At 35.4% G+C, this 12,586-nt stretch overlaps 1 protein-coding gene across 4 annotated transcripts in view; it reads left to right on the top strand.

Moving 5' to 3' along the window:
• The window catches only part of pdm3 (POU-domain protein pdm3), a 442,629-nt gene that overhangs the window by 379,301 nt on the left and 50,742 nt on the right, over positions 1-12,586 (top strand). For all 4 annotated transcript variants that reach the window (XR_016548447.1, XR_016548448.1, XM_090394167.1 and 1 more), the window contains one exon: positions 10,526-10,601. Coding sequence is in view for 2 of the 4 variants with exons in the window: in XM_090394167.1 (XP_090250293.1) it covers positions 10,526-10,601 (76 nt within the window). In the remaining 2 variants the exon portion in view is untranslated. The remainder of the gene's footprint in view (positions 1-10,525; positions 10,602-12,586) is intronic.

Below are 12,586 nucleotides of genomic sequence, written 5' to 3'. Positions count from 1 at the left end.
TTTCAATACCACCAAAACAGGACTGCCTTTTCTCTCATAAAAGGGAATCTCAGCTCGCACTCTCTTATCTTCAGTGATACACATATCACTAGACAGGATAAAATCTCTCTCCTTGGACTGACATTTACCTCACTGGCATAAATGCATCACATTAATAGCTTCCTCAGCTTCTAAAAAACTAAACACTTTTCCACTCAAGATGCTATTTTACACCCACCCAGATACTAACCTTATGTAAATCCCAAATCCACCTATTCAAATAGTATTCACATATATGGTGCAACATCTAGCACCTCCCTAAAAATTCTTAATGCTGTCCAGAGACAAAGGAGAGAAGTTTGTTTCATAGATAACCCTTTCTCACAAATGCAATTTCAGCTCTATATCTCTTTTACAGAGCTTTTTCTCTTTTTCAGTGGTCACTGCTCCAGCATCATTCCTCTGCTTTCTGGTGAGCCTGTCAAAACAAGGATCAGTAGCTGCCCAACATCACTTTTCAGTACAACAAACACATTGAACTTGTTTCTCCTCTTCCACATTTTTTCCGTCCACCTCTGGAACAGCCTTCTTCATAATTTGTTTCCCAACAACTGCAACTTCCAGCTCTCTTTAAGGAGAATGTTAATATATTTCTCCTTTCTCAGTTCTTACTTTCACCCCCCCCCCCCACACACACACACTGATATGCTATAAGTTTTTGTACCTCTCATGTGTATGATAAATAAAATTTTAAAAACTGCTAGCCTGGTTAACAGAGTGGTTAGCATCTTCAACCAGTAGGCTGCAAGTTTGAATCCCAACATGGGTATGGATGTATGCAGTGGCAGATTAAGGATAGTTGGGGGGCCCCTTGGCAAATTATATTTGGCTAGGGCCCCAAAAAATAAGAATAAAAAAAATAAAAGTTAGGTGGCAAATAAATGAAATTTTGTACTTTTGAACTTCTGGATTTTTCTGCCTGTTAAAGGGTTAAAGGATTATAAATAATAAAACTTTTTATTTTATTTTTATTTTTTGTTTAAATTTTTTTATCGTTTTTTTTTTTTACAATTTTACAGTTTTTTTTTTACTTGCACTACACTCAAATGATGAAAACACGAAAAGTCACACTAAAAAGTTATTTTTGAAACAAACACCTCACTCTTACACGATTCAATAACAAATGAAGTTAAGGAGCAACCAAGCGAAACTTCCTATGTCGGCAATGCAATCAGTTTTCATGACCTCGAAGCTGTCAACAGCGCCTTGCGCTGACATTGGTAATGCGGTTTAATTTAAAGCATAGATAGCGTGTTCTGTTCAAAATATTGAGCTTGTCAACTAGTGTTGACAAGCTCCGTATTTTGTTGTTATTGTTCAGATTGGGTGGTTGATAAGAATCTCACAGGCTTCCTTAAATTTGCATCCATACCATGTTTTGGTGTGATGTAAACAACTGGTGCTTTTCAAGTCAATTCTATGTAAAGTATTCAGGGCATGGTCCAAATTTCATAGACTAAAAGATCTACAAAACCAATGGACATGTTCGAATTTCTCCACAGTGAACGTTAACAAGCAATAGGAGCCACCAATCGCCAGCTGGAAACGTAGTCAACCTGTCCAACCACGCCTTAAACAAAGATGAACTCTCACTACTCTCCAAAGGTCTAAATTTTGTCGTAGCACCCAGATCGATGAACAAACTGGATTTTATTTGTAACATTATTGAAAGAGGCTTAAGATTCATCCCAAATAACATTACAGACAAAATACATTTAGAAACACCAACATTTTAAATATAAATCATAAGAAAACAATAATTAGTAACTTAACGAAATGCGAATTAACGGCAGTGAAATCATTAAAATCAAATCCAAACATCGTAATAACTAGAGCCAATAAAGGAAATGCCACCGTTATTATAAACTGAACCACTTTTTTTAGAAAAAATGAATCTGCTAGTCTCGGACAATAATACATACCAACTCGCTAACTATGACCCAATCAATAGAATAAAAAAGAAAACTGAGAAAGAAACTACTTAAATCTATTACTACATGGCCAGAAGAGACAGTCAAAAAACTACTTCCACACCATGCTCGTTCCCCTAGAATTTATGGTCTACCAAAGATACACAAACAAAACACACCACTCCGGCCGATAGTCGAAGGTATAGATAGCCCGAATTATCACCTAGCCAAGAAATTAGCGGCAACACTCAAGGAGTTGGTAGGTCATTCCCCCTCCTATATCAGAAACACACGACACTTCATAAACATAATCAAAGACATTACACTAGAAAAAGAAGATTTATTAGTCAGTTTTGACTTCTCTGCACTCTTTATGAATGTCCCAATCAATGACATAATCCTTCTTTTACAGAACAAATTCCCTCCAGACATAATGGTGCTCTTTGCTTAAATGTACTACGTTCTGGTTATTTTGTATGGCAAAATGCTTTCTACCTACAAAAAGAAGGCAGAACCATGGGCTCGCCATTATTTCCCCCCCCCCCATTGCAAACTTTTATATCGAAAATTTTGAGCAACATGCTCTAAATTCCTCTCTTTTAAAATCCAAAGTCTGGCTTAGATATGTTAACGATGTTTTTGCGATCTGGCCCCATGGCCACCAGACGCTTTCCTTAGTCACCTAAACAAACAACACAAACGCATACAGTTCACAATTGAAATTGAAAAATAGAACACACTTCCGTTTCTAGATACACTTGTCACAGGTCTTCCTTCTGGCAGTCTTTCCTTCACTGTTTACTGGAAACCGACACATGCTGGCCAATATATATACCACATAAGCTTCTACCACCGCCCAACACAAAAACTAGGTGTCATTAATACTCTAAAAAACACGGCTTTGAAGATCTGCTTCAATGAACAAGTGCGAAAAGATGAATTTAAAGTTACCAGCAATACTTTTCTAAAAAATGGTTACAGCCATAATGCCATTAACAGAATTCTGTACAAGACCTTAATAAAAACAAAGATAAATCAGACTACAATAAAGCTATAACATTCCTTACATTAAAGGGACATCAGATACAATAAACAGAATACTACAAAAATACAACCTCAAAGCCACCTTTAAACCTCCTGCAAAACTAAAAAGCTTACTCAACTCTTCCAAAGACCCACTGCCTGCGCTGGCCCTCCCTTGAGTATACCGTATTTATTGCACCTGTAATATACCATATATAGGGGAAACAGGATGCACAATTCCTATCAGACAAATGGAACATAAACGACACATTAACTATAATAACTATAGTGAAACTAACTTTCTGACCATTCCCTGTACCTTACATAGAATTGACTGGAAAAGCACCAGTTGTTTACATCACACCAAAACATGGTATAACGCAAATTTAAGGAAGCCTGTGAGATTCTTATCAACCACCCCAATCTGAACAGTAATGATGGTCTAAAAATCCCAATCATATGGAAGGCACATATTCTACCCACAGAACCTTTCTTTCTAAGAGTTAACTATAAATAGGACTGTAGATAATCCAGAATCTTAAATCTAAAATAACAATTGTAATGCTAGAAATAGGACATCATTGTTACTGAAAGAAAACTATCTAGAAGAAAGAATTTTTTCCTATGTTATCTTAAATAGAATTTAGTTTGGATGTAGTTTCTAAATAATTAATTATTTGTATTTTTATTTGTATTTTTTTTTTCTTTTTCACTAGAGGTCATGCCAGTAGATTAACCGGTGATCAAATCATTGTTCCTTTAGCTTACTGTGTATAATGTAACTCAGCTTGTCTTTGTATATACTCCAGATGATGATCTTAATATGAAGATCGAAATGTCAGGAAATTAATATAGTTATTTATAACACGGTTGTAAAGTCCATAATTTCTAAAATGAATATAAGATCAGAACTTCATGGTAAACTCAAAAAGTTAAGGATGTGATCCTGAAAAAGAAGAAATCATAAAAAAAAAGTAAGTCAACACTTGCCCTGAAAGAATATTGAGACAATGTAAAAAAAAAAAAAAAAAGAGAAATTTTATTCCAACAGAAGTGGATGTATTTTCTAATCATATTAAAGAAGGAAGCTGACAAAGAAAAGAAAAATAAAGTTGATCCTTGTTAGAGATCTAAATATGAAGCTAAGCTATGGGAAGACTGGTATGAATTTAGAAGATAAATATCGCAAAGGTGGTATTCATCTTCTAAACGTCAAAAATGAATCGAAACGTTGGGAAATTTAAGTAGTTATTTATAACACGGTTGTAAAGTCCATAATTTCTAAAATGAACATAAGATCAGAACTTCACGGTAAACACAAAAAGTTAAGGATGTGATCCTGAAAAAAGAAGAAATCATAAAAAAAAAAAAGGTAAGTCAACACTTGCCCTGAAAGAATTTGGAGGCAATGTAAAAAAAAAAAAAAAAAAAAGCTAAGCTATGGGAAGACTGGTATGAATTTAGAAGATGAATATCACAAAGGTGGTATTTGTCTTCTAAACATCGGGAAATTAAAATAGTTATTTATAACACGGTTGTGATGTCCATAATTTCTGAAATGAATGCTGATCACCGTGCAACACTAATAGAAAGGATGTGATCTTATATCTTGACATACAACTTTTCCACCTGCCATCCTGAATGAATCAGTCAGAATTTTTTTTTTTTTTTAATTTGTACATTATGTCTATGGGTTTTGTTTTTTATTTTCAAACTTTTTTTTTCTGTAGTAGTTTTTTCATATTTGGTCTCTAGTTAATCTTTAAAAGCTGCGCAAATTAGATTCATTTCAAAACTTGAGAAAAGAGTAAAGCTCTTTACTCTAAATTTTTCAAAACATTTCTATATATATGGTATTCATTTTCTACTCTACTATTTAGATCTCTAACAAGGATCAACTTTATTTTTCTTTTCTTTGTCAGCTTCCTTCTTTAATATGATTAGAAAATACATCCACTTCTGTTGGAATAAAATTTCTCTTATGAGGACCAGGTTTTTTCTTATTCTTTGTCATCTACTTTCTCTTGGATCGAAAAATTCTTCTGTTCTTCCTTAATAGAACATTCTGTAGGTCTATTCACACAAATCAGTCTGATTGTTAATTACCCATTTTGAAATTTGTCACCATTACTCTACTTGAAATCATCTCCAATTCTAAGTTTATTTTCATATATAATGTGGAATGCCAGAGTTACAACATCTTATAGTTATTATGTAAGTAGTTTATCACCAGTTTTAGTCCTCGTCATTTCTCTACCATCAATTATATCAACATGGTATTTCTCTAATTCTTCTGTCTGTTCCATTTCTTTTCCACTGATATTTCTTACATCGATGGTGGCTATCTTCAGTTCTGCTGAGGTTGAATTTGTTCCAGTAGCTGACTTTTTGCTGTTCACCCTAGTTCTCTGATGAAACCAACAAGGGCCTTGTTTAACTAGGTGATGCTCCGGCCATAATGAATTTTATAATGTACTACAATAGTGAACAAATTAATCTAAATACTCCCATTTTAAAGAAAAATTTTAATTTCACAAGAAAATAAGTACAAAAATTAAACTCCAACTTTACCTAATGATTTGTGTGCTCCTCTGTTCCTAATAAGTTCATTAATTCACTTAGGCATGGTCTTTACCAATGCAGAACACATTTTTCTTATTTCTGCATCTCAAAACATACTTTTATAATGGATTGTATTAAGTTATCCTTTGTATCAGTTTAGTTTTCCAAGTCTCTTTTCACTCTGGCCCACAAATTTTCTATTCAGTTAATGTCAGGAGAGTTACCTGGCCACTGAAGCAATTGGATGTTGTGATTTTTGAGGGACTCTGACTTTTTTTTTTTAAGTTTGGTATGGAGTGAGAGCTTGTTCAAAGATAGGTTCTTTGTCTTTCTGGATCTGTGGGATCGCTCTTTTCTCAATTATTTTTATGTATTGGTCACTTTTTCATCATGCCATCAACAGACACAAATGATCCTGGACCATCATGTGTAAAACAATCCCAGAACATCATTTTAGCTGGGTGTTTACAAGCTTGTTGCAGGTGTGCAGGAGAAGTCTTCTCAGCCACTGATTTGTGAACATAGGGTATTCGCTCTCCTTGAACAAAGAAATGGCTTTCATCTGAGAATATGACCTTCTACCACTTCTCAACAGTCCAATCTTTGTACACTTTTTGCCCACTGAGCCTTTTTTTTTTTTTTGTCTGTGGGCAGTCCTCCCTGCCTCCAACAATCTTCAATTGACTGTCATGAAGCATTAATCTCTATGTAAGGTGACAAATACCTTAGAGAGGGGAAATGCATACACAGTGGTGTACTTGGATTTTTCAAAAGTTTTTGATAGACTGCCACATAAATGACTGTTAAATAAATTGAAACAGATGGGATTGGATAACATAATATGGATGTCAGATAGGTATCAGAGAGTTGTATATGGGAGTGCAGTATCTCAAAAGAGGAAGGTCACTAGTGGTGTACTGCATGGATCAATTTTGTGACCATTATTGGCTCAATTTGTATATTAATGATATTGGGATGAGTTTAACTAGTGACATGCTGCTGTTTGCAGATGATTCAAAATTGGGAAGAGCAATGCAGAGTCAAGCATATTTTATGGCTTTACAGGAGGGCTTGAATAGATTGCATGAATGGACATTTAAGTGGAACTGTTCAGTTCAGTGTTGCAGAGTGTAAGGTTTTGAGATTTGGTAAGCAATGATGGGATGTGAAGTATACACTTGGTGGGGAAACTTTAAAGGAAGTAGAGAAGATGAGAGATCTAGGAGTGATGGTGGACAAGGACCTGAAATTCAGGGGCCACATTGCACAAGTTGTGAAGACGTCATATCGGATAATGGTAATGATGTGGAGGACCCTGACATGCAAAAATAGAGAAGTTTTGATGCCATTGTATAATGCCTTAATCAGGCCTCATATGGATTATTGTGCACAGATTTGGTCACCAAGTTTTCATGGTGATGAGGATATGTTGGAAAGGGTCCAGAGAAGATTCATAAAAGTAGTGGTCTTTGGAATGTAGAGTATGAGGACAGATTAAGAGAATGGAAATTGCACAGCCTTGTGAATAGGAGGAAGAGGGGGAGATATGATTGAGACATATAAGGAAGTCAAGGGTTGTTACAGGATGATGTGGAAGAGATTTGTAGAAGAGAAAATTTCCCATTTTAGAATGGGAGAGTGTGGGGTTAGAACAATAGGCCATCCTTGGAAACTGTGTAAGGAGGATGTGAGCAGAGGAGTGAGGAGCAGGTTCTTTGCATGATGAGTGGAATGCATTGCCTGAATGTGTTTGGAATGTAGACACATTGAATCAGTTTAATGCCTGGTTGGATGAGCATGGTGTGCAATAATGTGTACCTCTCAAGGTGGTCAGATGATGATAATAATAATAATATCACCTCTTTTCTTCACCATGCTTGCCATCTGACCTGCACTTTATACTCCTTATGCATATGATCACTACCATCTTGTACCTCCTCTGTGACATCTTATTCAGCACTGCACTGAATCAAAGAACTATGATTGTGAATGAGTTAGTGCGCAAGGTTTGCAGCAAATATTTATGGATAATAAATATTTGCTGCAAAGTGGTGGTTATTAGTTTGCAACTGAACAGACTCAGAATTAGATGTCTTGAGAAAGTATTGTTTAGTGAGTGGTTTGAAGAACAATGTCAGGAAAACTAGAATGCTTTGTGGTGGGGGGGGGGGGTTGAATCCTGGCAACCAAGACAAGTAAGTGAGAGTGATCACATGATGCTGAACATAGCCTGCCTGCCAGGTTCTTAACATTTGTGGATTAATCAACACAAGGCATAAGGGACATTGTGAAATGAAGAAGCAGGTATTGCAGTTTATGTATTATAATGCCAGAAGTATTCAAAATGAGGATGAGGAGTTTTTGATATTGGGTGGTTCATCTTGGCCGAAAATTATAGTCATTATAATCAGTCATTCTCCACCTACCATATCATTATCCATCAGATGATATGATACGTGTAGAATGCAAGGGGTATACTATTTTCAGAGAGAACAGAGGGAACAGAATGGGAGGAGGGTATTGCTAATGATAGCAGAATAATTGAACTCAAAAAGAATGGAAGTACATCAAAAGGACAAGGATACAGAGAGCAATTCATTTGAGGCAATGTAGTGTGATACAGACCCCAACAGGATGAAATATATAGTTAGCTGCTGCTATAGGCAAGGGGATATAAGGGAGCATGTAAGTGGCATGCAGTGGCAAATTAGCACGAGTGCAAGTTGAGTAATTATGGGAAGATTTGAACTAGAGACATAGGCTGGATGGAAGAATGTGGCAGGAATGAGAGGAAATTATCTCTTAGCAGCTATGTAAATACAATGGAATTTATACATCTGGTAAGAGATAATTACCTGAAACAACATTTAATGAAAGGAATGCGAGGTTGGAAAGTACTGGTTCAGATCAATAGTATCAGAGAACTTAGCAGAACTGTAGCCACACTGCAGTTCTGCAGTGTGGCTTCTTGACCTGGGAGATTGCTAGACACACAGAATTTTCTGTTAAGAAGGGATATATATGGAACTGCAAAGCTTGTGATTATAGGGGATGAAAGGAGTCAGCTTTCATCTGTGTCATGGCATAATAATTTGGAGGGGAGAAATGTTGGTGGTGTATGGAAGGTGGGCAAGGGGTATTTGAAGAAAGCAGTAGCAGACTGTATACCCAGAGTTAGAAGGATGAATCAGGTAGGAGTTAAATGGCTGAATAGCATTATTAACCAGAAATGCAGCAAAAGAAAAAGTTGCAAATGGAATATAAAGAAAAGGTTATCAGCAAGCCCATAAGCAGTACAAGGCACAAGCAGATAGGTGACCACTATAGTGAGTAAGACCAAAGCTAATTATGAAAGGAGGATAGCTGGTGAGACCAAAAGAAATACCAAAAAGTATTTTCTATGTGCTTCAAGTAAAAGGGAGAATGACTGGAAGGATGACTTTATAAAGCACTGATGGTAGGTAGATAACAGAAGCAAATGAAGTAGTTGAATTACTGAGAGATCATTTTGTAAGTGTGTATACCCAGATGTGACATCGACTGATGGGAGAATAGAGCTTGATGAATTTGAGGTGCTTAAGGTATTGCAGAACTTAATGCAAACACTGCCATGGGATTAGATGGCTATCAAGTCATGTGTTACAAGAATGTGCAAGGGAATTAGCATCTCCTCTGACCAATCTGTTTAATTTGAGCCTCAGTTTTGGGAAAGTGCTAAGAGAGTGGAAAGAGAGCAAAATAGTTCCACTGCTTAAAGGAGGCTTCAAAACAGAAATTGCAACTTATAGTCCAATCAGTATCTCAGGAGTAGAGGTTAAGATATTGGAGCAGTTTCACAAAAGAGAGAATTCAAGACTGGGTGAACGGGAATATAATACTTTATAGGAACAATATAGTTTTGTGAATGGTAGGTCTTGCCTTAATAATTTGCTTAATTTCTGTTTTAATAAAGGGATGGCTGAGTTGGATAAAGGAAATGGCTACTCAGTGATACTGCTAAATTTTGTAAAGGCATCTGAGAGGATTCTACATGAAGCTCGGTTACATAAATTGAAGCAAATGGGGTTGGATTAGAGGGTGGTCAAGGACAGATATCAAAGAGTGGTTTATGGAGGAAATGAGTCTAGGAGAAGGCAGGTGACTAGTGCTATACCACAGGATTCAGTACCTGGTCCTCTGCTGTTAATTTGTACATCAATATGATAGAAAATGATTTGAGGGGAATCCATTGATTGTTAACTGATAATACAAAGCTGGAAAGAGTGATATTAATGAAGATGATGTAGATATTCTGCAGGATAGCATAAATAGTTTGAAAAACTAGCTGATGGGCAAATAAGAGAGGACATGATGGCAGTATATAAAAAAAGCTAAATGGCTACCAGTTTAATGTGGATGTGTCAGGTCTGTGGAATGCTTCATATGAGAATAGATTGAAAGTCATTGAGCTTCAAAAACTAGATGATGGGCAAATAAGAGAGGACATGATGCAAGCATGTAAGTTATGAAAAGGCATTTTATAGGATTGACACCAAAGACTTTTTTTTAAGTACATGGCAGGAAATAAGAGAACAAGGAGTCATCCCCTGGAAATTGTATAGGAGTCTAGTTAGCAAGGATATTAAGACTAGATTTTTTTGGTTGGAGGGTAATGAATGGATGGAATGGGTTAGCAGAGGTAGTTAGAAATGTGTTATCAGTGAATGAGTTCAAGGAGAGGTATGATAGGTGTTTGTGAACAATGGTCAGAGGGGATCTCCATGATAAGTCTTTGACTCCATGGAAATGCACAAGAAATAATAATAATGTTTAGTTGGTGCCTTTCATTTTATATAGTCATCGGATTTAATTGATATTAAACTAAAACAACCTAACATTGACTTTTGATAATATTAAGCATTCCAAAACATCATATATATGTATATAGATTTTTTATTCTTTTGTTATCATCTTTAAAAGTTTTTAATAATTATTTTTCTTTATTTTTGCAGGAGTTGAAATGACTGAACTTGCAGAACAATTGAGTTATGATCGAGAAGTTATAAGGGTCTGGTTTTGTAATAAAAGGCAAGCATTGAAAAATACAATAAAAAAACTCAAAGGAGGAACTTTATGAATCATTTGCTATGTGTATCTGATGTGTGGACTAAAATGCTTTACACTGTTTTAATATACACATAACCTTCAGTTATTCAGTGCTTATATTCATAGAGTTGTTGAATTCTTCAAACTCATATGTACATAAGAATACATAACCTTTCACACTGATTCAGTTGTATCATTTGTTAGAAATCTTTACAAGGATGTTCTGAAAGTAACAGGAGATTTTATTTATTCACAGATGCATGAAACTTTGTACACAGATACCATTATATGTCTTATCTCCAACTTTGATAACTGGTCACAGTGAGTAACTTAAACAGAATAGTTTATTTTACTGTTGTCCTAAGACTGTTAGCATTCTTAGGACAACTTAGACCCACTCTTGTGACTTGATTGGCTCCTGGAAAGCTATCATTAAGTGGGCATTATAAATCAAACACTAAATTGCCAAAGATTCAGTGTCATGAATTGAGTTTTCATTCCTGGAAATAGAGTGTAAACTATAAAATACCATACCAAAATATCCACTAATCTAAAATACATCCCTTAAATAAGGAAATGAAAAAGTAACTCATGCATTTAATTATTATTAAGAGAGGCTTTCAGGGACTCATTGAGAGAAGCCACATACTTGAATTCATTCACATCACTTGCAAACACAACATCCAGCAGCAATCCATTCCAATCATGCACCATTCTATGAGAGAAAAATGTAGATCTCACCCCCTTCTTGGTGGCATTCATTCTCAGCTTCCAAGGATGCCCCATCATCCTTTCCCCATCTTCCATAAAATGAAAAATTCCATCAACTGAAATCCTGTATGATCCTTTCAGAAATTTGTAAGTCTCATTCATATCCCCCCCCCTCTTTCTTCTCCTGTTTGCTAGTGTCTGCAGTCTACAAATTCTCAGTCTGTCTTTAATCAGTATTCCACAATCCCAATATCATTTTTAACACACTCTCTCTCCACTGTATCAGAATCACAATGGAAACCAGAAGGCCAGACCTGCAGACAATAGTCCAAGTTCTCTTTACAAGGTCTTATCAAGATCTTGTAAAGAGACAAAATGATATCCTTATCTTTACATGTCAAAGTTCATTTCAGCATTACAGTTAGCTTTTCAGTTGTATTTGCAATCTTTGCTACATAGTCACTGAACTTCAACTTCCTATCTACTAACACTCTCCAAGATTTCTAGCCTATCAGTTTCTTCTTCTAGCATAATCCCACAAATATAACATTGGATATTTAATTATGGCAAAAGGCATGATTTTACTGATGTTGAACTGACATTCATTTTCCCATACCAACAATACTAGCATCATTCTGCAAGTACTGCATTCCATAATAAAAAAAAATAAAAATAAATAGAAATTCACATGTAGTTTCTTTTGAACTCTATAACCCTGTACCACAGAAGGCATTCCTGACTGTGGCTAAGATCTTCTATCCCATTAAAAAATTGGATCATCACTCTCCAAATTTAACCAGCAAAAGCTTCTAGGCCATTGTAATCTAAACTTGTGAATAGGATTAGGTCCTTCATACTGTGTTTTGTATTCTCAAATTCACTTTTCCTCTTTTCATACATTTATGAGGTCACAAATATGCACTGTACTGTAAATGATTTTAAATTAAATAAATTGATAATAAATGACAAGTGAATCAAATAAGAACAGCTCAGTATGAATGCTGCATGGCATATTGTTTTTTAATGCAGATATGTATACAATATATTGTGATATAAAACTTTGTTATTGGTTTAAAGATAAACCACATTGATTCAGTTATTAAAAATCATTCATTCTAGTTAAAAGTTTTATTCTCAGTTGTACACTGTGGTCTCAATCAGTCAGTCAGTAACCTACATATTCCAATTAATTTGCTTTTGTGATCAAGCATTTCATGCAGTCATAACAGAATTTTTACTGGTCTTGAAACAGGAAG

Source organism: Typopeltis vanoorti, chromosome 6 (genome assembly GCF_054136105.1).
Source record: "Typopeltis vanoorti isolate ZY-2024b chromosome 6, IOZ_Tvanoo_1.0, whole genome shotgun sequence".
Lineage (NCBI taxonomy): Eukaryota > Metazoa > Arthropoda > Arachnida > Uropygi > Thelyphonidae > Typopeltis > Typopeltis vanoorti.
This window is presented reverse-complemented; position numbering and strand designations above follow the sequence as displayed.